The 26565-nt window shown below is 45.8% G+C and overlaps 1 protein-coding gene across 1 annotated transcript; it reads right to left on the bottom strand.

The window, feature by feature from the left end:
* On the bottom strand, positions 1-26565 carry LOC149335270 (salivary peroxidase/catechol oxidase-like). Its single transcript, XM_089553781.1, has 15 exons — positions 26464-26565; positions 23507-23692; positions 18789-19002; positions 17793-18028; positions 15150-15344; positions 14956-15084; positions 12735-12836; positions 11098-11208; positions 10090-10225; positions 6625-6834; positions 6098-6235; positions 5548-5772; positions 4502-4671; positions 1998-2094; positions 1-123 (listed from the first exon to the last, which is right to left on the bottom strand). The coding sequence occupies exons 2-15, from the start codon at positions 23688-23690 to the stop codon at positions 51-53; spliced, it is 2220 nt and encodes a 739-aa protein (XP_089409907.1). The 5' UTR covers positions 23691-23692; positions 26464-26565; the 3' UTR covers positions 1-50.

Raw genomic sequence — 26565 nt, forward strand, 5'->3', positions numbered from 1 at the left:
CTTTATTTTCAATCAAAATACTAGCGTTGCGTCCTGCTGCTGTTTCCAACTCAACGCTCCCGCCAAAAGCTGAGATCAATGTCTGGCAGGTTTTGGCACCGGGCCTTGGGGCTTCCGCAACCGCTGCAATAATGAATGGAAGGTGGTTATAAGTTGTGTTGTCTGAGAAGAGCAACTCTAGCCAGAATTACCAGCTTCTTCATTTGCTCCCGTCACTAAAACGTAAGGTTACAGAACAAGGTTTCTAACAGCATACAGCCAGAGCAAGGAGGTAAAATGTGGTTTTAAAGCTGAACGTTAATAACCTCTTTGTACCAACTAAATTAATTTAACTTTTCCCCCAGCGTTTCTTTGTTCCAAGAACAATGTCGGCATCACGAATAGCAAAAATTCATAGTCTATTGGCGTTACCGAAAATAGGTCAACAACTCCAAGTGCGCCTGATTCATGCTCTTCTCTTTTGGAGTGATGAACTCCCCCCCCCCTACCCCCCCCCCCCCAAAAAAAAAATATAGTGCATTCGCTTAACCCATACTTAGTGGATAGTGGGGCTAAACGCGAAATGAGTGACCCGCGACATTTTGTTACTTTGCGCCACATAACTTCCAAAAGAGCAAATAAGTAAACGGGGTGTTTAGCTGAAATGACCCGGCACCCGTGCACTGCAAGTCAATTTCTGGCTGACGAGACTGGTCTTCTCCGTGACGACGAAACACTATGGAGTAAGCCTTGGTGATTAAGAAAGCAGCTAAAAAAGAAGCGAATTCTGTAGGCTGCCTTCTTTACCTTGCAGCGCCTGCGAGAAAGGGTCCTATAATAGCTTAATTAAGCATTTATTCATTACTATTAGCCCGCATAAAAATGGTCTATAGACAGTCTATAGACTTCTTATTGACTCTATTGACTTCCTATAGATATTGATTTTTGTCTATTCATAGTCTATAGACTGTCTACAGACAAAAGTCTACTGAAAGTGTATGGCCATAAATCTATAGATTATCTATAGACTGTCTATGGGATTTTGTATTGGCTATAGACGTTTGTCTACAGACAGTCTATAGACTTTATAGACAGAAGTCTATAGACACTTTATAGAGTGTCTAAAATTTTTTTGTAAGGGAGTATTCGAACAGCAGGCAACATGTCCGGGAAAGCATGCCATAATGCAGTTCTTGAGAGTTTAAATTAAATATTACGACTTTATTGCTTGTTTTCAAGCTCTGCATTTGCTCACGATGGCTCAGAAAGAGAAGAAGCGAACACTGACTGCCTATTGTCGCAGAGAAGTCATGGAGACAGCTCTGTGTTAGATGAAGCCGCAAAGCTACCGTCAACCTGTCTGGAGTTCCTGAAGACTGCCTCCGCACGAAAAGAAACGGAAGGGAGGCGGAGGGCAGGAGCTACAGGGATTATTTTTTGCTGTCCTTTTATCAGGGGCAAACTGTTTACTGGTAGCAAGAGCACCTACTTATACATAGCACCCTTCGTTTTCGCGTTTTATTTGCACCTGAATTCGGGAGGTAAAAATCGGACAATGTTTATTTAGTTCAAATACGGCTGCAAATAGGGTTATGAGCAAAAATTGCAAAAATTCAGATTTTCTCTGGTCTTATTTTTGCAGAAGAAGACAATTTACTACAAACAAAATCGCTCGCATACTTCACATACAACATTTCAGGGTGTTTGATTCTTCTCACTCACTTAGTGAGGCCTCTGTAGCGTCGAACAGCTATTAATAGTTGGAGGAAACTGCCCCGTTTGCATTGTATCCGCATATTTTTTCGGCATTCTATTTAAGACTATAAAATTAGTGATAGCATAACCTGAGCTATATAACGTTGTTCTGTTTCCGCATTTAATTCCCTCTAGGACTATATTTTACAACATTTATTTTACAGACCCCTTTTTGTAATGTTGACTGCAAGTATATTAATGCTTTCTGTAGGGTCCGCTTTTCCCCTGTAAATTCTCACTTTGCAGACCTAAATGCTACTTACAGGTGAAGTAGTATATTTCGTGGAAAGTGCTTGCGAACCCTTGAATTTTCGCAGATGATCTTGGCAAGGGTTGTCTGTCTTATCGTGTCCAGTTGTCCTGCGCACGGAAAGACAGCCGAAGCAATGGCAGCCAATAAGCAACGGGACCGATTTTCGTAGCTTCAAACAGCCCAATAAAAATCTGAATTTCTTTTCATAACGAAACCTCGTCAGTGCCACAATAAACGTAACAAATTGTGAAGCGCTGTAAAGAGGAAAATAAAAAAAAGAATAATGAGGCAGAACAGCAGCATGTGAACAAGGCTCAGCACAGTTCCAGGGTGTTAAACGCAGGGAAGAGAAGAATGTAGCCAAGTCGAACACATCGTGTAACGGGTGGTATACAAAATGCGCATTATTTAAGTAATAGGGAGTTCGCATAATTTGAGCCGAATTTTCGCGTACTTTTGGGGTCACTGTTTGTAAGACTGACATTAAAGGCATGAGGTGGTCATGGGACCTTTCTCAGTGATGACGTCATTTCAGGCGGACGGCGAACAGAATTCTTCGGGGTGATGTGGGGAGGTCGGGCTGTAGGACATTACGGTATGAAAGGATGTCTACCATGTTTGTGGGCAGCAAATCATGCCAGTAGGCTTCATATATTCACTGACCGCTTTAATGTCGTTCTATTGCGATGAAATCTGAATCCGAGGTCATATAATATCAACCTCAGTAAAGGGGCGATAGTTTTGAATATCGAAGCGGGGAATGTGGCCGTAGCGTTGCTCGCCTGTGTCATCGCCGCTGCAGCGGTCGGATGTTGAGGGGCAGCCATTACATATAAGAATACTCATGGGTGAACGTCACTACTAGCCAGAGCCAACAAAGAAATGTCTTCGATGCAGTCGTAGGCAAATGCCTGGTGGCTGCTTGATCCAAAACGACGAAGTAAAGCTGTTCATGCGGCTGGTCTGGAAAAGATATGCGATGAGATAAAGCTGCGCTTGGGCCACTCTTTATAACAACTGATTACTCTAAATATTATTTCCTCCCTCCGCCATTACTAGCTACCGCCTGCAAAATCACGGCAGCTAGCCAGCAGGAGATTCGTTTACTGCCTGCGGTATCAAAGGGGAGCTCACAAGTTGGTAAATAGGCTATTCTATGAAATGGTTAAAGAACTTAGAAAATGCGGCCAATCGGTTTGTTTTGTTTCTTTGCAGGCCAGTTGTTTTGTTTTGTTCTTAATAAAATCTCGAAGTGACTAAGTAGGAGCGTTCAAATTTTGCTTTATCTTACTTTAATCTTTTTTTATCGTGAGTATGGAGGAGGTTGCTGTTTTTGAAAGGTGTACTACCAGTTTGAGACAGTAAGATGTTTGCCACTGCGTATTTCAAATTACGAACACGTTCTTTCGCATGGTGACGTTTGGATGAATTGCCAAGAATGTAGCTCAGAAAGCTCTCAGCTTAGAATGTAGCTAGAGAGTCACTTCGTCACAGGACTCATCACGCGCCTGTTAGTAAGTTTTTCACAGGCGCAGGTACTTTTCTTGGCGACTTTTTGTGCTGATCTGCGACCACGTGACCTATATAAAACAAAAATTTCAATCGCTACATTCAAGCACCTTTGAGGTCTTGTGCTCTCTAAGGCTGCCTTTTCGTTTCTTAAAATTGCACACAACCTTGCCGCAGTTTCTTTTTTCGAGATTTTTCGAGCGAATTGCGCGGTTGCCTCGGGGGGACGATGTTTTGGTGGGAACCATGTCACACCCTTGTCCTCTTGAAATGTAGGTTTCTAGGGATTAGCGTCCCAAAGTTATTCGGACTATGAACGACCTCTGGACAGACCCGACCAAGGCTCGCCTCTAGGGGCTGTTGGAGGCTGCGTTTGCGTATTGCGAGCTGGGCTACTTTTGCCGTTCCCAAGCTCCGTGGAGTTATGATCTCTTAAGCTGTGGAAACCCTTTTAGCATCAGATATGACGAAGGAGACGTGAGTGATAGTAAAAGGATGACGTCCAAGCGCAAGGTATCCTGCTATCTTTTGACGAAGCCTCCACAATGAACATGAACAAACTCCTCGAGGTAGTTATTAGAAATATCTTTGTCTTTCTTCCATAGGTTCAGGTGTTTCACCTCCAGCACAGAGTGCGGTTATTGCGGTTATTAGTCGAAGACACCATGAAACAGCTTTCGATAATGGTGTCCGTGGTGCTCGAAGCTCCCACTCTTCATTCGACACTCCTGGTCGGCAGGAAGTTACAAATGGTTATGTCGGGGCTACAAAGGCAGCACCTACAAAGGCAGGACCCGTGTGGTTGGCTCGAGCTGCAATTTTAGGGCACCAGTTAATAAAAAAATCGCCGAAACTACAGAGTGACTAACAGCTATTGCAGAAAGACTGTGGGCATGGGGCTTCACATCCCGCCTCTACTAAGCGATGAAGTTTTCTGCTTTTAAGGGCCCTCTGAACATCCCTCACTGTCCCGAGACATCCACTATCCAGAAAAGCGCCACTTGCCTTGTGTGAACGATCCGGCCTGCCCTCCGTGCTCGTAGTAGAACCGGTCTCCCCACTTGAGCCGATGGAACATGTCGGCCACAATGCACTGAAACGTAGGCCCGATGGCGGCACCGGGCACTGGGATCTCGCTGAGACCCCCCGTGTACAAGTCGATGTCACGCACGTCGCTGGAAAAATTTTGGCAAGCTCAGTTTTTAAGAAATAGAAGTGCTCAGGCTCATGACTAAAAAATAGCGAGGATCGTCACTTTGGCAACTAAAGTGTTGAGAGGCGAAAGCCGAGGGCGCTATGCCGTGACGGCTTCCGGTGGACGTGACGTCACACCGTTTCTGTGGCTATATCGATATCCAAATTACACATCTTTCGGGGATGTTAAGTGTTAATTACGCTTAATTACACATTACTCCATCTAATTTGACACAAATCCGACGTTTTTCCAATCATTCTGTGACAATTTTCACTATGCGGTGACGACTTCCAGTAGATGTGACGCCACACCGCTCCCGTGGCTATGTTGACGTCTGCGCTATTTCGATGAAATTTCGACATTTTTGCCTACAATTAATTAACTAATTAATATACAGTCATCAAACTTGGCTTCTAGGTCCATTTTTTTCCTCCTCTATCTGAAGCAACCATTGGTTTTCTTATGTCATTTTTAGTTCCATAGTTAAACGCATGTGACTCGATTTGTTAACGGACGACAGTATGAGCCATTGAAGGCTTTCGCCTTAATATTTTGCATTATAGTGCCTTCTCTGATCAGAAGCATAATTATTTTGCTTTATAGTGCCTTCTCTGATCAGAACCATAATTTAAGGGTAAAATTTAAATTCTTGAGACTTTTGAGTGCGTTTGCGCATAGGTCGCATGTCACCTGTTAGCCACCGTAACGTGCGACGCTGCCACTATAAGCTCAAGCGAAGCCACAAACTGCTGTGCCGACGAGTCCACCACTGCAACAGCGATCTATGCAAAAGCGTCACACAGCTGATGCTTTCGACAAAAAATGGCAACAAGAGCTGCTTAAGTGGACCCCTTACTTGTACACCCGCGAGAGTTGATGAACTGTATGCTTCGGGATAAGCCTGTAGCGGTGGAGGTCGTCGAACGTCTTTATGTTGCATTTCTTGCAGAGCCGCACGTAGTCGACGTACGGCCTGATGCCATGGTCGCGGCCTCGCTGTATGTCTCTGGACACCAGGTCGCTGCCGTACCGTCTTCCGGGCTCGCGGTACAGGAATCTTGTTACCGCAAAGTCGGTGAACCTGTGGGCAGGTTATGGATTAAATTTGTGTGAATACACAAATATATACAATATACTATATGTTAAGAGAAAACTAATAATTGGAAGCGGGGAGCATATTCCGCGGCATAGGAAGAATGGGCGGGTTCCGCCTCCGTAGCTTCAGCTTCATAGCCAGAAAATGTTGGTGCGGAGTTGATCAGCATGTCAAAAGAGCTCTTCATCGTTGGCCCCTTTCAATAGGCGCGTAATGTAAGCAATAGCATACGCTTTTGCCTTGACGTTGTATAATATAAGAAGGGTGAGTGACAGCTCTCTGTAAAATAAAGCATAGAAGGTGAAAGTACCTGCCAGTCGACGGCATTCGCTGCTTGAGCATTCCACGGATAACGCTGTCGAGAACCCCATCATAGAAGGGGAAAGGCTGAAAGTAACTGTCCTTGAGATGCAAGACGCACGCGTGATGGCTTCCTCTGGGCCCAACTCTGCATATCCATGAGAGCAATATGTGAGTTAGTATTTGCGGTGCAGTAAGCAATAGAAAACACCCGCTGACGCCTTCCCAGCACTTACGTGTGTACGGGTAAAGGTGTTAGTTTTATACTGCGTTAAATAACTCAAGAGCGTGTTTGTCGACCTACGGTCTCAAAAGAAAGACTGTGAAGTTTACTGCATGGGTTTAGTGACTAGGTCGCAAGACATAGTCTATTTTCCAGCACGTTGTTTAGTTTAGGCACTCTTTCAAGCGGTGCCACGATACTTTTAAAACCTTTTTTTTTCTGGATATAAGCAGTATTCTCAATAGCGCTGAACTTCAATACTGATGGAAGTGTTCGATACCGCTATCTCAGTCGGACGCTAGGAGGTTGCTCACAGGTAGAACCGCTTATAGATGTTCGAGTGTCCAAAGCGCATGGCAGCTGCTCCGAACTCGTTGAATGTCGTGGGGTCCACGTTCGGCTTGTAGTTCGTGAAGCCGGCCTTGAGCGGCCGCAGATCGTACTGGGCCATGGCCTTGGAGCCAACAAACAGGGGCAACCACTCGTTGAAGGCCACGTGCTGCAGGCGGGCTTCAACAATCCTCCTGAACAAGACAAGCATTAGCGGAAAGGCCTCCCCTTTATCTGTTTCCTTTGCGGTGTAGTCGATCACCAGGTTAGCATCGAGAGTTTATTATTTGTAGGTTTATTTACCTTGTACGCCCCTTGCTGCCGTGGACGTGTCGCGATGGAAGCGAAATGAAAAACGCCTATCCAAGGCACTGGTATTTCAGCGTACATTAGACAGCTCCATGTCCATGCAGTTGTTTATGAAGCGCTCAATGCAGCATGCCCTTTTGGCCAAAATGTGGTTTTCGCATCCAAAAAGCTATTGATAAAACGCACTGATTATTTACGTATACGTAGAGGTTCTTTTATGTTCACGTTTGAAATATGTTGTTAGTAGCTTATAGTGCTTTTTGCCACTATTTACACTTTTGTTTCTTTTTGCGCAGTATGTATACAGTCAGCTTGCAATAAGCGGGGCTATAACACTAAGAGAATTGCTAAAAACTGGCTGTGAGTTAGTATGCAGCGAAGCACACAGGCAAATGTAAATAACTATAAAAGACACCGTACGCGAAGTAAACTCAAACGTTAACGAATGCACGCTTACGATGCCATGCGTGCTGTGGACCTCTACCCACTCCAACTCCAGGTCCCTAATATCTATCGGCTCTCGCTGATTTTAGCATAACTTAGCGTTAGAGCGCAAGTTCAACGAATGCCCGAGGGTCACATTGAAATTCCTGGTCACAGCGAAACTCCTTAGAGGTTTAAAACAAAATCCCTGGCCGCAGAGAAGCTCTTCATTGGCCTACAGGGTCGTGGCGTCACTCCAGCACTATTACGTAATGTTTCTTAAGAAAAGCAATTGCACTGAAAATAAGTATGGACCGTGAGCCGCGTGCGCTACCCTTCGATCAAGGAGAAGCTTCGGTTGGGTGCGATAGAAGGAGGTCTTTTGTGAACGCCTCACACCGCAGAGTAAGCTACAGTGAAGGCAACAACATCTAGTTAATTATGATTTCCAATTAGCATCACCGATTAGTGTCGCCAGTTAGCAAAGCCTATGCGTACGAGCAACCGAACGCCGCTTGACGTGTCGTGGTGCCGACATGTGGCGTCCACCGGAATTACGAGCACGGCGTAGTACGCCGCAAGGCCGCAGGGTGCTTAAGGGCTGCGCTCTGATTAGGAATAACATGAAGGAGTAGACTTATAATGAGTATTGCTGAGATGGGGTTAGTGATAAAGCGTTATATGTTTTTGAAAGAAAATCTTCGATCTTATATAGAAAGAAGACCCCCGTTCCAGAAGGGACTCATCAACGCTATTGGGCCGTACTGCCGCAAATCTTCGTACTGTTTGTTTGTTCATTCTTCAAAGCTGCTGGCACGCGGCTTTATGTCTTAAGTGTCGTCCGAATTTTTTTAATTTGCATTCGTTAATTTTGATTCGTTCGTACTGCACTGTGAAGAATTGATTTTGAGAAAAAGAAACGTACAGTATATAATTTCATCATGATCATCCACCAACTTTCCCAAACATCAGCCTTTCTGCAGTATGCCACTATTTTACTTCTTGGTAGACTCTTCAAGCGCGCCGTGAGAAAGGAGAACAACATGGCCGAATAAAAGGAGATGGGGCCAGCACTCGCAGCTAGGCCGAGGTCAAGGTCCTAGAGTTCGGTGTACTACCGAATGTCATCGGACTCGACTGCCAAACCAACGCTGCTACACGAAGTTTTTCAACGGCATTCGGTTCAGATGATATTCGAGTCGACGGAGCTACGCGGAGACATTCCAGATTTTGGAATGCCTTCGAGCCCGAACCGACCAATAGCCGTCGCCGCTGCCGCCGCTTCGCCCCGCCCACAGCCGAGCGACTGCTTTCGGCTCTGTGGCTGTTCATTTCGATACCCGCTGCTCGCTTTTTTCTGCTGTTTGTTTAGGAAATAGCTCGTGCTCTGTCTGAGGGAATGCTTGAAGATAATATTACACCAACGAACATTAACCGCGTCAGCATGAAATTTCCACAGGAGTGCGCCGATGAGGACGACTGTACTCATACTGTTGTTTACATTGCTGCGTACGAACAGCTAGAACTCTTTTCATGACATAAAACGTAATCTGTGTTTTAGTTCTATTAAACAACCTGTTTTCTTTTTTACCAGTTGTACCCGTGCTTGTTTACGCAGTGCGACAATGTGTCGGAAGCGATGATGCGATCGCACGCTTGAGAAACACGACAGCCGGGTTGTTGACATCGAGCAGGACCGGCGCTTCTCGCTTCTTGTCCCGGCTTCCTCCGACGTGACCAGTACTTTATTTCAAACTACTTCATGCAGAAGTATCTTTGGCGACCATTCGCTTTAACTGGAACGGCCTAACTTGTTATCCACAAGCTAGCGACGGCGACGACTGCTGCTGGCCGTAAAGCCCGACTCGGCAGTCTGGGTCACATCGGCCTTTGCCGTTCATCGTATACGTGCCCTGCGGTGTAAGCAATAGTTGATTTCAGGTCGCTGTTGCCAAAACTACACTCGGTGACCATTTGCATTCGCCAAAGCTTGTGATTCGCTCTTCACAACCACCGCAATCACAGATCCAACCCGGCGGACTCGCTAGGCCTAGTCGTCGCGGAAGGGAAGGGAGCCGTCGTCGACTGAAATTAATTTGGCAAGCGCTTATCGCTGGTGAGTGTTCAGGTGTGCACATGTGAAATGTAGCCGTTCGTATCGCTCATTTAGAAGCGCGAACATATTCACACGGCCGCCTCATCATCGTGCTTTCGCTCAGCCGCCGACAAGGCTGACGGTCCGCCGATCGGATTCGTCGGTGTCGTTGGCCTGACAAATCTGTCCCATTAGAATGATATTATAGCAAACTAGATATTTCACTATAATGACATGTTGCTGTTGAGCGTGATATATAGTGTCGTTGTCGGACTAGTGTGACCGCCGCCGTCGTCGTCGTTCTACACTGAAAACGAGCTGAGGCTTTCGAATGCGTTTGGTAAGTGTCGTGTAGCACCGCGGGAGTCCGTCGAGTCCGAATGTCATTCCAATTCTCGAATGTCATTCGACTCGGATGTCATTCGAACGTTGCCGTGTAGCACAGGTATAAGAAAAGCGCCTGATGGCCCCTCAAAACTCAAGTGCAGCTACCGCCATCTATGAGACGCCCTGGAACACGGTGCGCCTTTCCTGAAATGAATTTCACGCTCACATCTACTCTCGATGACAAAATCGACAGTCAGTTTTGTTTTGCATACGGATTATAAAAATGCCGACCCACTTGGTGACTTGAAAGAGGCGTTCATCGTCCCACATTGGGTTGATAGCAGCCAGTTTGCGGGCGATGCGGTTGTGGTCCCTCAGGAAGATCGTATGCAGGGTTATCAGACCTGGGTTCTGGTTCACCCTCAAGTCACCTGCGAGTGATAACCGGAGACATTGTTGAAAGTGGGCAGTTTTTGCATAGGCGTTGGTAACGCTTTAGGAGGCATGGCTGGCTAGAATTCCTGTTAGTTACTTAAAGATGCCTGTAGTACCTCTTTAATTGGCTCGCCTTACATGCTTAGTGTCATGTCTCCTTGTGAATTTCAAAGTATTCGGTAATCTTGGCATCTTTAAACATGTAAATGAATTTTTTTCTAAGCAGCCTACCGTAATATCTTTTTCCGTTACGGACATGCCTAACACTGTATTTCTTAAAGATAGACTTGATTTACGACACTTTCGTTTGCTCTTTATTATCGTCGGTAGCAGGCATCAGAAAACAAATACGGGATTTCCCTATCTTGCTCCCCGACTATAACATAAGAGAAAAAAAATTGCAGGAGACACCTAACCTCCTCCTTAACCATTCGACGCCATTGCGTAATGGGTTAACTGCCATATATGCAGAAATTCATTCTCTACTTCACATCCATAGATCCCTGGGAGTCATCATACCCCCTCCAGGCCCAGTGGTGCAGCTGTTAAGCGATGCGCCACTGCCTGGCGATGGCAGGTGCTGCCACCGGTGGGGCTTGTGTGACCCTGGCGTCCAGTCATTAATTTAACTGTCACCTGTCACGGAGGTCAGCTTGCCCACAATCCGGTGGGCTGGTTGTGATGACGCCACACGGTCACACGGCTTCAAACGATCGCCAACGCCGGGCAATTTTTTTCGACATGGGAGTACTAACGCTCTCGAGATAAAACAATACTTTTGGATTTCTAGCCTACGTTTTAAGGGCCTGAATAATATGGAAAGCGTTGTCCCCTCGGTTTCCTTTTCTTGAAAGCCGTGGTATCTTACCCGCTCTGAAGCAGACCTTGCCTCTTCCAGGTGCGCTACAACTGTCGTTGTTGGGATGCATGCTTTGCGGAAGGAGGAGAGAGCCTCTTACATCCTGGCTTTTCAGCAGTCCTGCGCAAGCGGAGGACAGCATGGGGCGTAACAGTGCTGAAAATTCGGAAGTAACGATCCGCAAATGCAGTTCTACCTGCGCTGTGCTGTCCGGGCAATATAACCGAAAGGAGTATCTTTAGCATACAAGAGCTCTTTCCTATGAGAAACTTCTTTGCCCATGACGCGCACAAGCAACTCCTTGCAAAAAAAAAAAAAACAGCAGTCTTCTTGTTGTCCTTAGTTCTTTTCCTTTTGCTTGCTAGTCTGCCATAATCCGCCTTTTTCACAAGGGTGCTCTGCGCATGCGCGCCTTTGCGCCTCCAGGGGTGGTATTCTGCCGGTGTCGCCTTTTGCGACATGTCGCATAAGGGCGGGGCCTAAAAAAGTGCTTACAGATGCTCGAAGAAACGGAAAAAGCCGCCGGCTCTTTCGTCTGCGGTGCATTCATTCACTCCGAGAAGCGACAATTTACCACTGCTGATTCATTAGCAGCAGTAGTTTCGTATCTTTTATAGCAAGAATATTTGCCATCAGATGACGTCTAATGTTCAAAAAAACATTAGCAAATTTAATATAAACTCGCTTTACTTCATTTAAGTCTATAAAACACCGCGAAAAAGCTCCAAATCTATTTTTCTTTCGTTCCGGACGGTTGTGCTAGGTTTCGGCTGCGTTTCGGGCAGTTGCAGACGGTAGCAGTGTAGCTGGAGGTGCCATTAGGCTTGCGCTCTCCAGAATCGAGAGCGTATCTAAAAAACTAGGCTGAATTGCAGCTTAAACTTTATCGTCGAAGCAAGGTAAGTCATAGCGAAAAGTAACAACACCAGTAGTTGCCGGTAAACATGCCGACCGGAATCGCAAGGACTGCTGAATTGGCTGAAGCGGGCGGCTCTCTCTTGAAAGGACGTCGCCATGTTTTCACGCCAAGGTCGCAAAAGCCGCAACTGCCGATTGCGTTCGTACGCTAACGGTAGCCCGTCGCCCGCGCGAATCGCTTCAGCGCATTCCGTTGTTCGACTAAGCGTAGTAAATTGGGGCGACGTCACGACGACGTAGCAGGAAGGCGGATCCGTGTTGTCACGCCGCCGTCACCGCGGCTCGAGCCAATCAGCGAAGTGCGACTGCGACATGTCGCAAAAGGCGACACCGGGAGAATACCACCCCAGCTCCTACTGCGCAAGCGCAGTTCATGGTAGTGACAAGCGCATGCGACATATGGCGGCACCTGTCAAGCACACACTTGTCACTGCGCAGCTGGCACCTCGTGGAACCATGCAGATCTCTCACCTGGGTTTGTTTTCAACCAGTAAAAAAAATGAATTTTCTTCACTCCCCAGAGGGCGCCACATCTTGTGAAAAAGAAGGATTACCACACACGTCGAATCAAAGAAGCAGTTCTGTTAAGACTTGCAGCGCTTAAATGATGCAGAGTCCAAGAAGTGAGAATCGCGTCTCTCATAGCCTGAGTCGCTTTGGGACGTTAAACCCCATAAACCAAACCAAACCAAGAAATGAGAATCATGAGTAGCACACAAAATACTTACCACCCCTGAACACCCTTAGGCTGTCCGATAACTCTTTGTTGATGCCATAGATATGTGAAGCGTCGATGAAAGATGTCCTCGAATTTGTTTGTTCCCTGGGACCTGGGGAAAAAGTAATCGTTCATGTATTACTGAACTCGCATTCAAACCATGTCTACTCAGTTTATCACCTGTTTTTAAGGCTGAAGCCATTAGAGTGCCTACACAGGAACACTAGCAGACCATATTTACTTCAATGATTAGTCAATCCTGACACCGAAGTGCGCTAAAGGATACCATGGAAGTAGCGGAGTGCTTTAAAGGAAGATATCAGGGTAGCAAGCTCGCGGCGCCTGCAGACGAGCATAGCAAGCAAGCCTTTGGTTCTGAGTGCCATAACAAGTGTAGAACATGTGCACTGCACCAATACCGACCTCGGTAAGCATTACGGACATAGCTGGAACGTCTATGGCACTTAGCCCCTCGCAAAAGACAAGGTCGTGTATAACTGAACTCACAATTGCCGCGCACAGCCTTTTTCCATAAGAAATATTATTTTAGTCAATATTACTGCACTAATGGTATTATTATTGGTAGTGCTCTGCAGAGATATCCTCGTGAAATTTTCTAATTTGGACTTATGCAGATTCTAATCTTAGCGCATCATAGAGCCCATAGAAAAACCTAGTGGTCTTGCGAAAACTGCAAACCATTCAGACTTAGTTACTTGACTCCCGATTCTTGTGTCGTCACGCAAACATTAAAATGGAATTTTTTGCAATATTCCTCTAAATATCATATTCACGGCAATTTGCTCAAAAAGCAGCTGAAGAGGGTTAGAATTCGACTATCTTAAAGGGGTACAATGTGTAAAACTTCCAGGTTAAGATACGAATACTTTTTGTGCTATCATTTGAAATGGCGAAGTAATCGCTGAATGAAGCCGCGTAGGTGTTCAGGCTTCTCCGCAGCGCACAGCGCTGGGTAGGGGCCGTAGTGATGACATCATGTACGGCAGAGCTACGTTTAAAATGAGGAAACGTTTGCTTTAAGGAAGAAAACCGACGTTAGCTAAGGTGAAGTCCACAACGCGATGTTTAGCGGCGTCGGACGAAGAACGACGGCATGTGGGCAAGCACAGCTGAAATTTCAAATGTCGGCAACAATTACGTCTTCGTGAGTTTCTCCGCATTTCTTTTGCGCATTGAGGAGAATCCTGGCCTTATGCGATGTTTTAATCAGCGATTACGTCAGCATTTTAAATGCTAGCGCAAGAGTAATTTGAACGCATACATACATTTGAACCGGCCAATCACCTCGAATTCTAAAAAAAAAAACATTTTGAGCTTTCCTTTAACGCTGCAAACGGCACCTCTCTTTTAACTGGCTTCAAGTGAAAGTCGTGCACTGAACTCAGTTCGGTGGTTGGTGGTTATGGAGATGAACCTCTCTTTACGCTTTTGTTGTGTGTGTGTTTTCTTGTTTGTTCTTTTTTTTTTAATTCTTTTTTTCCCCACCAATGTGAGTCATGATCAATGTACTACTCCCCCCCCCTTATATAATACCCCCTCCCAGGGGCCTTTAAGGGTCTAATAAATGATGATGATGATGATGATGATGAAATGAAAACACCAACGGCGCTAGTAGGAGCAGCGGATGCAGTGTACTAAATATGTAACACGTTTCATCCTTTTGATTCTCGATTGTAAAAATTGAGACGACACTTTGGCAACTAAAGTGTTGAGAGGTGAAAGCCGAGGACACTATGCCGTGACGACTTCCGCTGAATGTGACGCCACACCGTTCCCGGGGCTATATCGATACCCAAATTATAAATCTTTCGGGGACCTTAAGTATTAATTACGCTTAATTACACATTTTTCCATTTAATTTGACACAAATCCGACGTCTTTCCGACCATTCTGTGACAATTTTCACTATGCTGCGACGACTTCCGATGGATGTGACGTCCCACCGTTTTCGTGGTTATATCGACGTCCGCGCTATTTCGACGCAATTTCGACATTTTTGCCTATAATTAATGAACTAATTAATCAACAGTTATCAAACTTCGCTTCTAGATTCATTTTTTCCTTCTCTATCTGAAGCAGCCATTGGTTTTCTTCTTACTTTTTCAGTTCCCGAGTTAAACTCGTCTGACACGCTTTGCGAACGGACGACAGTATCAGCCATTAAAGGCTTTCGCCTTAAAAACTGCAACGGGTCAGCGAGGACTGCTCACCCACTCGACACCTGCAGCAGGCCAAGGAGCGCCTGAAGGGCAGGGAGCTAAGCTTCCTGAAGAACGGGTCGTGCGGGGGCACCTGTATGTCGAAATGCTCGCCGCCCTCTGGAAACCTGTCGTCGGAACCTGAGACGGGAAAGCGAACCAAACGTCATGAACTGCGCATTTACCCACGGCAGCGTGATACGCACCGAGGAAGTTCTCCATGTGTGGTATGGGATTGGGAGGCACGAAAGTGATGTCGTGGGCGAGGAACTGTCCGAACGACATGGCCAGGAGGTTGAGTCGTTTGCTCAGATGGCAGCCTTGTGGGTGTAACTTGTGAGATACAAGTCGTGCAGAGGGCAACGGTTTCCCGCTGTGACCCGCTCTAGGCGCACTGACACCTGCGAAGGAGGAGAAGGAAAAGCTTTTATTCTGCGGATTTGTGCTCGTCAGAGCGATCTCAAGAAGAAGCCAAGGCTCTTAATTGGGCTTGTTGATTGCTATAATTCGACATGGGGGCTAGCGCCCAAGGAAGATGCACACAGAAGGAATGTAGACATAACAAACGCCAGACCGAAAAGCTGACGAACTTTATGTCGTGCAAGGGTGTTGACTTTTGCACTTAACGACCGCCTGGTGCTACCTGAAGTTCTTTGGATTTTTGGTCTAGCGTTTGTAATGCCTGGATTCCTTCTGCGTGCGTCTTACTTGTGCGCTAGCCACTATGTCGAACTCAAGAAGAAGGGCTCTCACTCCAAAGCCCCTTTAGCCACCGCTATCTTCTCGGCACGCTCGACCAGCCGAACCTGGTCGGTCGGCTGCGTGCTTAACAGGGCGTCACCCCAAGAGAATAAGGGGGGGGGGGGGGGGGGACGCCGCCTGGTGATGTTGCGCAAGGCCCAAGTGGAATGATGCAGCGTAGTTCGGTGTTGTCGGAAACTCGGCCATTTGTCTGTGCAGAGGGCGGGGAAGAACGTTCGTTATGTAAGTTAAGATACGTGTGAGTCTGAAGTTGACGCCATGCCACAGATTCGGCCTTGGTCAGTGTTGGGTGGGCTGGTCGCATTGTTCTTCGTTGTGCAGGGTAATATTCTGTGATTGCGTGTAAGTGCGCAGAGCAGCGCAGGCGCCCTCTGTGTTGTGCTACGCACAACTTATAGCCGACCTCTGGCTGACGTTTGACGCACACAGCAAAGCAGTTGACGGCCGGACCTTACGTCTAGGTATCAGGATGTGCGGTGCAGCAGCATTTGCTGTTCGCACAAGTCTGTGACTGAATTCCACGAACGCTTACGGAGCACAGATCACAGTGTTTTCTTCCTTTGCTTCGCAAAAAGACAACCGCGCACATTTTCTCGGTACTCGGTGTTGGCGCAGTTAAGGCTAAGCCAGTCGAATCAAGGCGCCTGAGCTTGAAACTTCCGCCTTTAAGCAATTCCATACACGTTGCGATAACGCCTGGCACAAAAAAAAAAAAGCTTGCATTAAGCTTAACTAACCCTTAAGATCTGTTAAAATGTCATAACATTAAATATCCTTCCGAGGCAAGTACTCCTACTCTTTAGTAGATTCATAATTCGCGGGGTGTCCTCATAAAATTACTGGCACAGGTTCCGGCTCTGTCCCGGTCGGTGGCCATTTCGAACACAGCCACCGGTGGGGTTTCTGAGACCCGGATTACTCTTCCTTAGCTCCCGTAAGGCTAAATGTGCAGGCTAAATTCTGCACAAATTTGTGCAGGCTAAATGTTGGGCAGACAGTTCTTCGGGAGCCTCTATATCTCTCGACCAATGACCTGATGCGACCTGATGCGCAGGGCCACAGTGGGAAGGTGGCAACTGTGTTTAATTTATTTTAATTACTTTCATTAGCGCCTGCCTGCCCTTGGCAGGAAAGCCACCTTCTTGTTTGTGACATTGACGCCGGCTTTTTTCGTTTACTATTTGCTACTATCTGTTACTATTTGCGTTCGTCTGACCTGGACATGACTCCAAAATTGCAGTTTTTTACAGCGCATTTTCTGAAAACGCCGCTTTCCATACGCAGCCGAGAATTACTTCCAAGGCGTGCAGAGTAGCCCGCTGTGGCGATTATCTAACACGAGCTCTCTATGGCGACGGCCAATAGTGACCTATAGTGACCTAACTCACCTTCAACTGGAAACTCGCCCCTAGTCGTAAACACAGCTTCATAGGCTCATAAGAGGAGCACAATTCGGAGTGGCTTGCGACATTCCCAAAGAGCGACAGCATTACCTGCAGCCCCTAGGAGACGTTGATAGTGCTTTTTGCGCGTGTCCATACGACAGTTCGCGACGGCTTTATTTTAAGCGCGGCCTATAGAAGTGTGTCTGCTTTCATACGTGCGAAATTTGGTTTGGTTTATGGGATCTAACGACCCAGAACAACCCAGGCTATGTGGCACGCTGTTGCGGATGGTTCGGAGTATTTAAATCACCAGGGTTTTTTTTAACGTGCACTCACATCACACAGTACATAGGTCTCTAGTATTTTGCCGCCGTCGATATGAGACCGCAGTGGCCGGGAACGAACCCGAACCTTTCGGGTCATGAGCCGAGCACCACACCCACTGAGCCACCGCGGCTAAAAGGCTTTAACTGCGGCGACTTGATGTACAAAAGGGCTATTAACCCTCGAGTCTATTATTTACCTCAGTGAATTCAGCAATGAGCTCATTGTCGCTTGCGCGATTCAATGATAACCGACGAAGGCGTTTTCGCACGAAGTGTCTGTACCCATACGGGTTGCGTAAAAACGATAGAAATAAAATGGTTATGGCGGCCTTAAAAATGGCTGCGTTGTCAAGTAAGACATCATTAGCTAGCATACCGTCTTTGTAAGCTGGGGTCAGGAGCCTGCGCTCGCAGGAGTAGGCCTGTCCCCAGTGCGGGTGGCCCAGGTTGTTGCACCTGCCGTCGAGTTCCCGGTACGGCCTGGTCTCGTCGCAGGTAGTCGGTGCAAGGGAAGGACAGAAGGCGCGGCAGAAGCGACTCGCCTGCCCGCTGCTCAGCCCCCGATTGACGTTCTCCAGGACCGGGCCACTCGCGGACGCCTCATTGCCCAAACTGAATGAGGATAAAAAAAAAATTGTTCGTGAAGGAAGTGAAGGCGCTGTAACTTTCTCTCTCACAGTGGACACGTTCAGAGCTGAGTGAGAGAACAGATGAGGAGGGACGTGAAAGAAAGAAGAAAGAATGGAGCACCGTAGTGGATGACCCCGGATTAATTTCAATTTCCTGCATATTTTTGTCGTGCACTGACACTGTACATCACAACGTCCTCTTTTGCGTAGAGCTTCGATTGAGACTTGTTGATTTTTAATGCTTGCTCAGAACACCACTCGGGTGTTACGGTGTAAAAGGAAGTGAAATATTATGCGATGTTTACGCTAGCGCGTCACTGACAGTTAAATTGAGCGAAAGCATAGTAAACACAGCGCTAGAGCGCAGCGCGCCTGGTGTCTACTATACTTCACACCCACCCTCATTCACTCGTGTTGTTACGTCACTACTCTGTCATATCCTCACCGTTGAGTTCATGGACGGCACACCAATGTGGACGTATGCACGCGGCTATGAATTCTGCTTTAACCCTGCCATTAAAATGTATGACGTCGGTATGACGTAACCATATATGTGCGCTGTCATTGGTACATTGAGCACTGGCGCATGGTGGTGGTTCGCACCACCTCAGTCTTCGGAATGCAAGCGCGTCGCTCAGCCTGAATTGCACCTTATGACGTAATGTCGCCAAAGAATGGCCAGAAGAATCGCGCTTGGCCGTAGATGCTTCATGTGAATCATGCAGGAACTTATCACGGCTGACCTCGCCAGTAGTCGCCGAGTACTCTCTTCGCAAATGGCCGCAATCCTCGAGCTGCGTCCATCGTCCCTCAAAGATTGCTGGGTTGGGCTGTGGCGTTCAGCGAATGGGCATACACTTGGCGAGGTGGTGACTGAGAAGTCTGGCATCCCTTGGCTGTGGCGTCCAGCGAAGGGGCATCGCACTCGTGAGGTCGGAACAGAAAAGTCCGGCACCCCTGGAAGTATATTTTTAAGCTGTTAACGGAACAAATTCACTCATCGCATGGCGCTTGGATACATGTGAAATTCGAGGACCAAAGAAAAGAATGGTCCATTCATTTATGCCCTTAGCGTGCGGAAAAGCCATAACGATATACGTATGATCTGCGGCCAAAAAATGCGAAATGTTTGTGTTCACTGGTCCTTGTCATTGTGAGACCACCGTATTAGACAATGACGATGGCTGTGGGTATGATGTCAAACGTGCGCCAGTCACCAGAGAGGTCAGTGCACCGTGTCATGCCGGATTTCACAGCGTCATGATGTCAGCGCGTCTTTGGCTACGCTCGCGATGAACTCTGGGAATGTAGTAAAGCATTTAGGACACTGTATCGCGCTAGGAATTCGAAGCACAGGCTGTTGAGAGTGATCATCGAGAACATCTTGGGGGAAATTGACTGCAGGAGAAACTTTGTATGTTTCCCTCAAGGTGACAGCATTTAATCCCATCAACGATATTAACCTTCAATAAATAAATAGCAGCGCAAGGAGACAAGGACAAGAAGAGACAACAAGGACGGCGCTGAACTTCCAACTATTTATTTATTCCAACTATTTTTCCAACTATTTATTCCAACGCTATTTATTTATTGAAGTCATGTACCAACACGCCCAATTTTCCGCGATATTAGCCTCATGCTGGCAGCCTGAATGGAAGCTGCCGACTACCTGTGGCTGTAAGTGTAAATAATTAAACATAGCTGGAAACTGCAATGCCAACGAAACGACAACTAAAATGCAATGCCCTCAATGAACGTTTATCGCATGGACGCCTTTATTCTCACCGGCCAGTGGGAGCGCTTGGAAAACACATAAGCAAGTAGCGCCCTCTTACCCACCGTAGTAGCTTCTATGAATATACATTCACACAGTTGCTAAAAGGAAAATACGGCGGTATGATGCTTCATCCTGCAAAACAGTACGGGAAATTGTGAACATATCTAGCTTGACTAATAATAGGCCGAAAATGTTAATGCGGCCGTAGAAACTGTTTTTTTTTTTTTTCAATCAGACCTTCTTTGTTGGAATGCCGAAAAGATTAGCCTTTTTATGTTGCCCATTTTAGTCGTTTAAGTTTAGGTATTCCCCTAAAGCGAATGATTATTGACTTTGGCGCAACGGGTGAAGCTCTCTTCGGAGGAGCGAGAAGTTAACGGCGTGCATCTCGCACAGACTAGATTTTTATAATTTTCTCTTTTGGCGACTAGAGCTCTTTGGTGAAAACTTCCCCCGGGGCCTAGGACGATTTTGATGAGCGTCGTATTTTGAAATGCCGGCGTTCGCCTGCGGACGAAACAGGAATGTTATACGCGGAGGTTACCCGAGCTGTTATTCAATGATAATACCCTCGTAGTCTTGATCCCTAAAAGGGTGACTGAAGCAGTTTTAGAATTCCATGAGTTTAAGGTTGCCGAACGTACGAAATGTGCAGGTAAAGCCTGCGAAACCGTTTTGCTCTAGCATTTGGAATGGTGGCATAATCGCCGAATAAAGTCGTCGTCGGCGTTCAGCTTCACTGAAGTGCACAGCGACGGGCAGAGGCCCCGGTAATGACGTCACGTACGACGGCACTACGTTTCCAGCGAAGAAACGGTTATTCCATGGAAGAAAACCGACGCCATCGAAGGTGAAGCTCACGATGCACTGTTTGGCGCCATCTGACGACGCTCAGCAGCATGCAGGCGTAAGTAGCGGACATCTCAAATTCCGGCAACAATGACGTCACTGCAGAGTTTCCTCGCACTCCTTCAACGTAGTGAACATCATCGCGGCTTTAATCGACGATTATGTCACAATTTTAAATGCTAGTGCAAAAATACTGCATGCTTCATCTAGAAGCTTGATAGATTCGAATTCTTGAATAACCTTGAATTCTCAAAAAAAAACCGTTTCGGCTTCCCTTTAAGACATGTGGACGTTAAGCAGGTGTTCTCCCAAGCAAAGAACTATTTGCCCAAATAGGTCTCCAAATAGTTCGCCAAAAAGACACAGATGATATTGTCACTACAATCAAAGGTACGGAAGGTTTTTAATTTGTTTTTTTACAGTAATGACCCCCGACAAACGATTCTAGGGGAAAGTCCCGTGAGAGAAGCGCAAGAAACCACAGCGCTTGTTGATTAATTCAGTGCAATTTGGCTGTGGGTGCCTGACGATGTAATATGCTGGCATACGCAGAAATTCTCGACAAGTGAATTTTTTTAGCCCGGAAGTTGTTTACGAACGCAATTTTTTCTCATATCGTGCGATTTCACCATAATAATCAATATATCTGCAGATGCCCCAGGAGGGCACTTCTAGTTTTCCGCTGTTTATTGCCAAACACCCACCACCCAATTGCTTTTTTATGACAGTCTTAACAACGCGATGCAAGCGCAGGACATACTTCAAAAATGATATTTTGCTATAGCAACGGAATGTTCTCATTTATAACAATACGTGCATTCTTATTATACTTCATAGCTGCTTAGCAATTAAAAGTGAGGTTCAAGAAAGCTTGACTTGAAATTAAAGATAAGTTTCGGACGTGGCAGCGCTAAAAAGGAACTGCTCGTCTCGCTTTGGAAAGAACAGGGAGAGAGCCTGCTCAGGCAACTTGATGAGGCAAATAAGGCCTCGGAGCTCTGCGGAAAAAATAAATGTTGGTGAAGTAAGTATTAGCAGGCAAAAGTTACACTTGAAGCAGGCGGACTTCTAACACAAATAATATGAAACATAAGCAGGCTAAAATTACCGAAAAGAGCTATCAGGATCTTGCACGTGGGATTTTGTAAAAAATACGAGAGTTACGGCAGTTCTGCTACTTTCTGTTGCCAGGGGGTTTAGAAAAGAAGTGATCAATGTCGCTCTACAAATATTTAGCAGTAGCTGACTGCGGTGTCGGAAAGGCACTAGTCTTAAGGCAGGCACTGGGGGATGCAACGTCCTTGAGGTTGACAACGTCGTTCCATTGTGCCAAAGGAAAAGATAAGAAGAAATACGCTTGCTAAACGGAGGCTGCGAACATTTGAAGAAGATATGACATCAAAACAAAACCTACCCACCTGTGTTCATTGTTTTTACGGCGATTGTTCGAATAGAAATTCGTAGACAAAAGGGATACCTTGTCCGGAACTTCAGTTAAGACAGGTTGAAAAGTCAAAGTATTTTGATGGTCACAGCTCACAGAAAACAAACAAAATGTCAGTAGCAAATGTGCCCTGTCATCTTAAATGGGTGGCCTTACTCACGGACTGCTAAAGAAATTTGTCGCTTAAATTTCTACAGCAATGCACATAGACACATAGACACATAGAGCAAAAAAAATTCTCTCACAGTGTCAGGGCAAGTTTTTTGAGCCGAAAACCTCGCTACACATACAGGGTGTTTCACCTAAGACTTTCTGCAATTTTTAAAAATAAGCTATTTGAATTAGATGCGCGCTTTTTCTGGCATAGCATTGTCAGTGGTGTAGTACATCATAATGGAGCTAAGACGTGCTAACTAGCAGGCTTGTTAACCAATATTTAATAGTTAACTTTTAAACTATTACCGTTGGGCTCCTTAATTATTGAGAGGCATGCAGCCCACAGTAAGTAATGTCCATATCCGTTTTTAGAATTTCGAGAACGCGATTATCCTCGGCGCTGTGGCCCAACAAATTTCTCCTACATCGCGCCAAAATACATGCGGTTTGAGAAGCTTGCAGGCAAAGCAACCTCTCCAGTGCACGTAACTCGTCGAAATAGCCAAAATTTGTTGAGCCACAGCGCCGAGGATAATTGCGTTCTCGAAATTCTAAGAACGGATATCGACATCATTTACGTTGGGCTACATGCCTCTCAATAATTAACGAGCCCAACGGTAATAGTTTAAAAGTTAACTATTAAATATTGGTTAACAAGCCTGCTAGTTAGCGCGTCTTAGCTGCATTACGAATTACTACACCACTGACAATGCTATGCCAGAAAAAGCGCGCATCTAATTCAAATACCTTATTTTTAAAAATTGCAGAAAGTCTTAGGTGAAACACCCTGTATATGTTGCATACTTGTCGGACTCTATTACGCACTAGCACAAGAGCTTGGCCAGAGATCGATTTTATGCTCACTACCTTCATGCATAAAATCATATCTGGTCTAAATGCGTGAAGTGGGAAAATCAACTGCAGTTATCTGAAAGGGCTGTCCAAATTCGGGGAGTAGTGAACATGAGCGTTGACGGCATCTTGCCTCTACGCTTATCAAAATTCGATGGCTACCATACCTTGGTGGCGACAAGTCCATTTTTTTTAAAGATGTAGTCGGTTCTATTTGCATCACAAGCTGTACTCAAAAGCCCCAGCTTCTACCCCGGCAGCTGGATTACAATGTTTCTCAGCGTGTCCTTGTTAACCTTGTGGGGTTAGTTTGCTGTCGGGGCATCATACTTATCACGACACTGTGAAATCATAGTAAGGATGTGTTGTCCCCTTAGGCATACCATGGTGATTCCGACCGCCGATTTGTCCTTTGCCGAGCGCCGCTAATCTACTTTCCACCCTCCTCGTGATTTCTTGGACCAGGAAATCCAGCTGTTCGCCTGAAAGCCTTGCGCCATGTGAAGCATCGGCGACTACCACGAAGCACAGCAGGATTCCGAGGAGCAGCCAGGGAGGTCCGGACATTTCTGAGGAGGAGGGGGCAGGGAATAATGCATGATCTCTTAGGTAGTGCATCCAAGTAGTGAAATCAATAGAGAAAAATACTACCACATCAAGTTGTCAAAATGCACACCTTGAGCACTTTGGGTAGGTTTCAGTGTAACTTCCAAGAGTTCTACTTGAGTGACCTCCACTAAACTTTCCTGTAGCTCTCCGTTCCGTCAACTGTTTTTCAGTGTTGATTCTTAATTTTACACTTTGCAACTTAAGTTATTCAAAGCTTGCATAAAGGTTCTCGTTTGACGCTGTTCCGTAATGGTGCAAGGTGATAGAAACTGGTTGAGCATGTTTGCAACCCTGAAGTTTTAGCAGAACTTAAGATTGTGTCAAGTAACTAACGTAAATTACAATGCCTATACACTCATATAAATTGAGCGAAAAGTGGAGAGGACGTGGTTTTAATGCTTAACTGCGCTGGCATCCAGAGTATCGGACACTGAGCTGCAGTTAGCTTAAAGGGGGCTAGTTGGTCGTACATCTTAGCATAGGGGTACGCCAAATATATTACTGAAGAGACGACACAAGACGCCCAGCGCAAACTTTCCACTAAAATTCAGTTACACCGGTACGTCTTTTTATAACGTACTGATCTAGACATAAAATCAGAAGGCAGTGATTAATTGGAGCAAACCAAGAAAAAGAAAGAGAAGAAGTTGCGAGGACGCTTTAGCAACTAAAGTGTTGAGAGGCGAAAGCCGAAGACACTATGCCGTGACGGCTTCCGATGGATGTGACGTCGCACAGTTCCGGTGGCTATATCGATACCCAAATTATACATCTTTCGTGGATCTTAAGTGTTAATTACACTTAGTCACACAATTTTGCATCTAATTTGACACAAATCCGACGTTTTTCAGACCATTCTGTGACAAATTTCAATATGACCTGACGACTTCCGATGGAAGTGACGTCACACAGTTCCCGTGGCTATATCGACGTCTGCGCTATTTCGACGCAGTTCCGACATTTTTTCCTATAATTAATTAACTAAGTACTCTACAGTCATCAAACTTGGCTTCTAGGTTCATTTTTTTCTCCTCTATCTGAAGCAACCATTGGTTTTCTTCTTTTTCAGTTCCCGAGTTAAACGCGTGTGACACGCTTTGTTAACGCTCTGTTAACAGCTGAGCAAGCATCTGACAGACGTCACCTTTATCTCAGTACCTTATAAAAAACGCACTGGTGAAAACAAACTTTAGTTGAAAGCTTGCGCTTGTCGTCTTGTGTCGTCTCTTTTGTAATATAGTTGGCGCAATCCTATGCTAAGATGAGGGTCAGTATAAAGAGTGCTGCATAAAGTGCTTAGATATAACATAATATAAAAGTACCGCGTGTTCCATATTTATCTGTCCCTGTTACGAAAAATTCCGCTGCGCAATCTACTGAACTATATGGGCTCAAAACGGGACTATAAGGTACCTTATGATGGTCTTCGTCTTTCAATAAGTAATTTAACATCTCAAATTGCCTGCATTTTCAGGAATCGGCGAAAAACAGCATTCAGCTGCGGCAGAACTTTTTGTCCAGGCGAGCAAAGAAGCCAGTTTGACAGACTGCGCCATCTGGCGAGCGAGGTTAATTTCAAAGAGCAGACGACACGCACATCCGAAGAAACCGCGCAACGTGCGCATTCCCGCCACAAGCCATGACATCGGTTGCCTCACCGCTCGCCAGATGGCGCAGCCTGTCAAAGTGGCTTCTTTGCTCGTCTGGACAAAAAGTTCTGCCGCAGCCGAATGCAGTTTTTCGCTGATTCCTGAAAATGCAGGCAAGTTTAGATGTTAAATTACATATTGAAAGAAGAAGACCATCAAAAGCTACCTTGTAGTTGGCGTTTGCGTCCATATAGTCCAGTAGTTTGCGCAGGAGAATTTTTTCTAACACTGACAGATAAATACGGAACAGGCGGTATACCAGGGTGGGAATAGGCTTAACAACATCCTCGCAAAACATACCGCCGAATATGAGCGTAAGCGAAACTATACATATTTCAGGGCAGCCTAATTGTAGCCTGAGAAGCCTTGCATTGCCATTGCAACTGAGTGAAATGCGGCTTCACTTATTAGGGTTAATATTTCACTCTTCCTCGTTTTTTTTCTGTGTGATTTGCATTAAATTTTGAAATTTCCGCAAATAGGAAATGTTTTGAAAAAGGCCTTAAACATTTCGTTAGGTTTTCTTGTGAGCCGCTGAGATCAGAATAATCCTCCGCACATATAGAAATGCCAGCACCTCAGGAACTCGTTTCAGTGCTCCTTCGAAGTTACGCAAATACCAGCTGCATTTCCACACGCTGAGGAAAGGTGTCGACAGAGATGGCTATAGTGTAATGCTATTATAACCATTTTCTCCGTTAATATTCTTTATGCAGTGCGGCAAGCCTCTATAACGACAAATTTTCAGAAGACATTCTTCTGAAACATGCCGTCCGAACCTTCGGACTCCCAAAAATTCCAAAGCTGGAGTTCCGTGAGGATTTATGAGGTGAAGTGCATACGATACAAAAATGCTCCATCTAGACGAGATAACAGACCATGTATGCTTGCACACGTTAACCTGTTGGGGCCAGGTGGAGTTAGGGTCATTCTTCTTTAATGAACCAAAAGTTATATACATACTGGACTTATGATACAAATAAAGACATTTTGTCAAAAGCTGCAACACCGCAAGAATATGAGGAGCTAAAATTTCCGAAAACTTATTTCGCTAGCGTGGGGCCAAAACGTAGCATACTTACCTTTGAGGCACCGAGATACGGTCTGTTTATTTGAATGGAGGGCTGCTTATCCAGAGAGAGGCTATTTCACAATAAATACCCGCAGATGCTCGACGAGCGAAG

This window comes from Amblyomma mixtum, chromosome 7, assembly GCF_055824585.1.
Source record: "Amblyomma mixtum isolate Tamu chromosome 7, ASM5582458v1, whole genome shotgun sequence".
NCBI classification, from domain to species: Eukaryota; Metazoa; Arthropoda; class Arachnida; order Ixodida; family Ixodidae; genus Amblyomma; species Amblyomma mixtum.

Excerpts from the sequence above, each read along its gene's own strand:
- LOC149335270 (XM_089553781.1), bottom strand. The coding sequence starts at position 23,690 with ATGTCCGGACCTCCCTGGCTGCTCCTCGGAATCCTGCTGTGCTTCGTG. Across the intron at positions 6,835-10,089 it reads CGCCTCTTTCAAGTCACCAA|GAGGATTGTTGAAGCCCGCC; the intron begins GTGGGTCGGCAT and ends TGTCTTGTTCAG. Across the intron at positions 6,236-6,624 it reads ATCTATAAGCGGTTCTACCT|AGTTGGGCCCAGAGGAAGCC; the intron begins GTGAGCAACCTC and ends ATGGATATGCAG.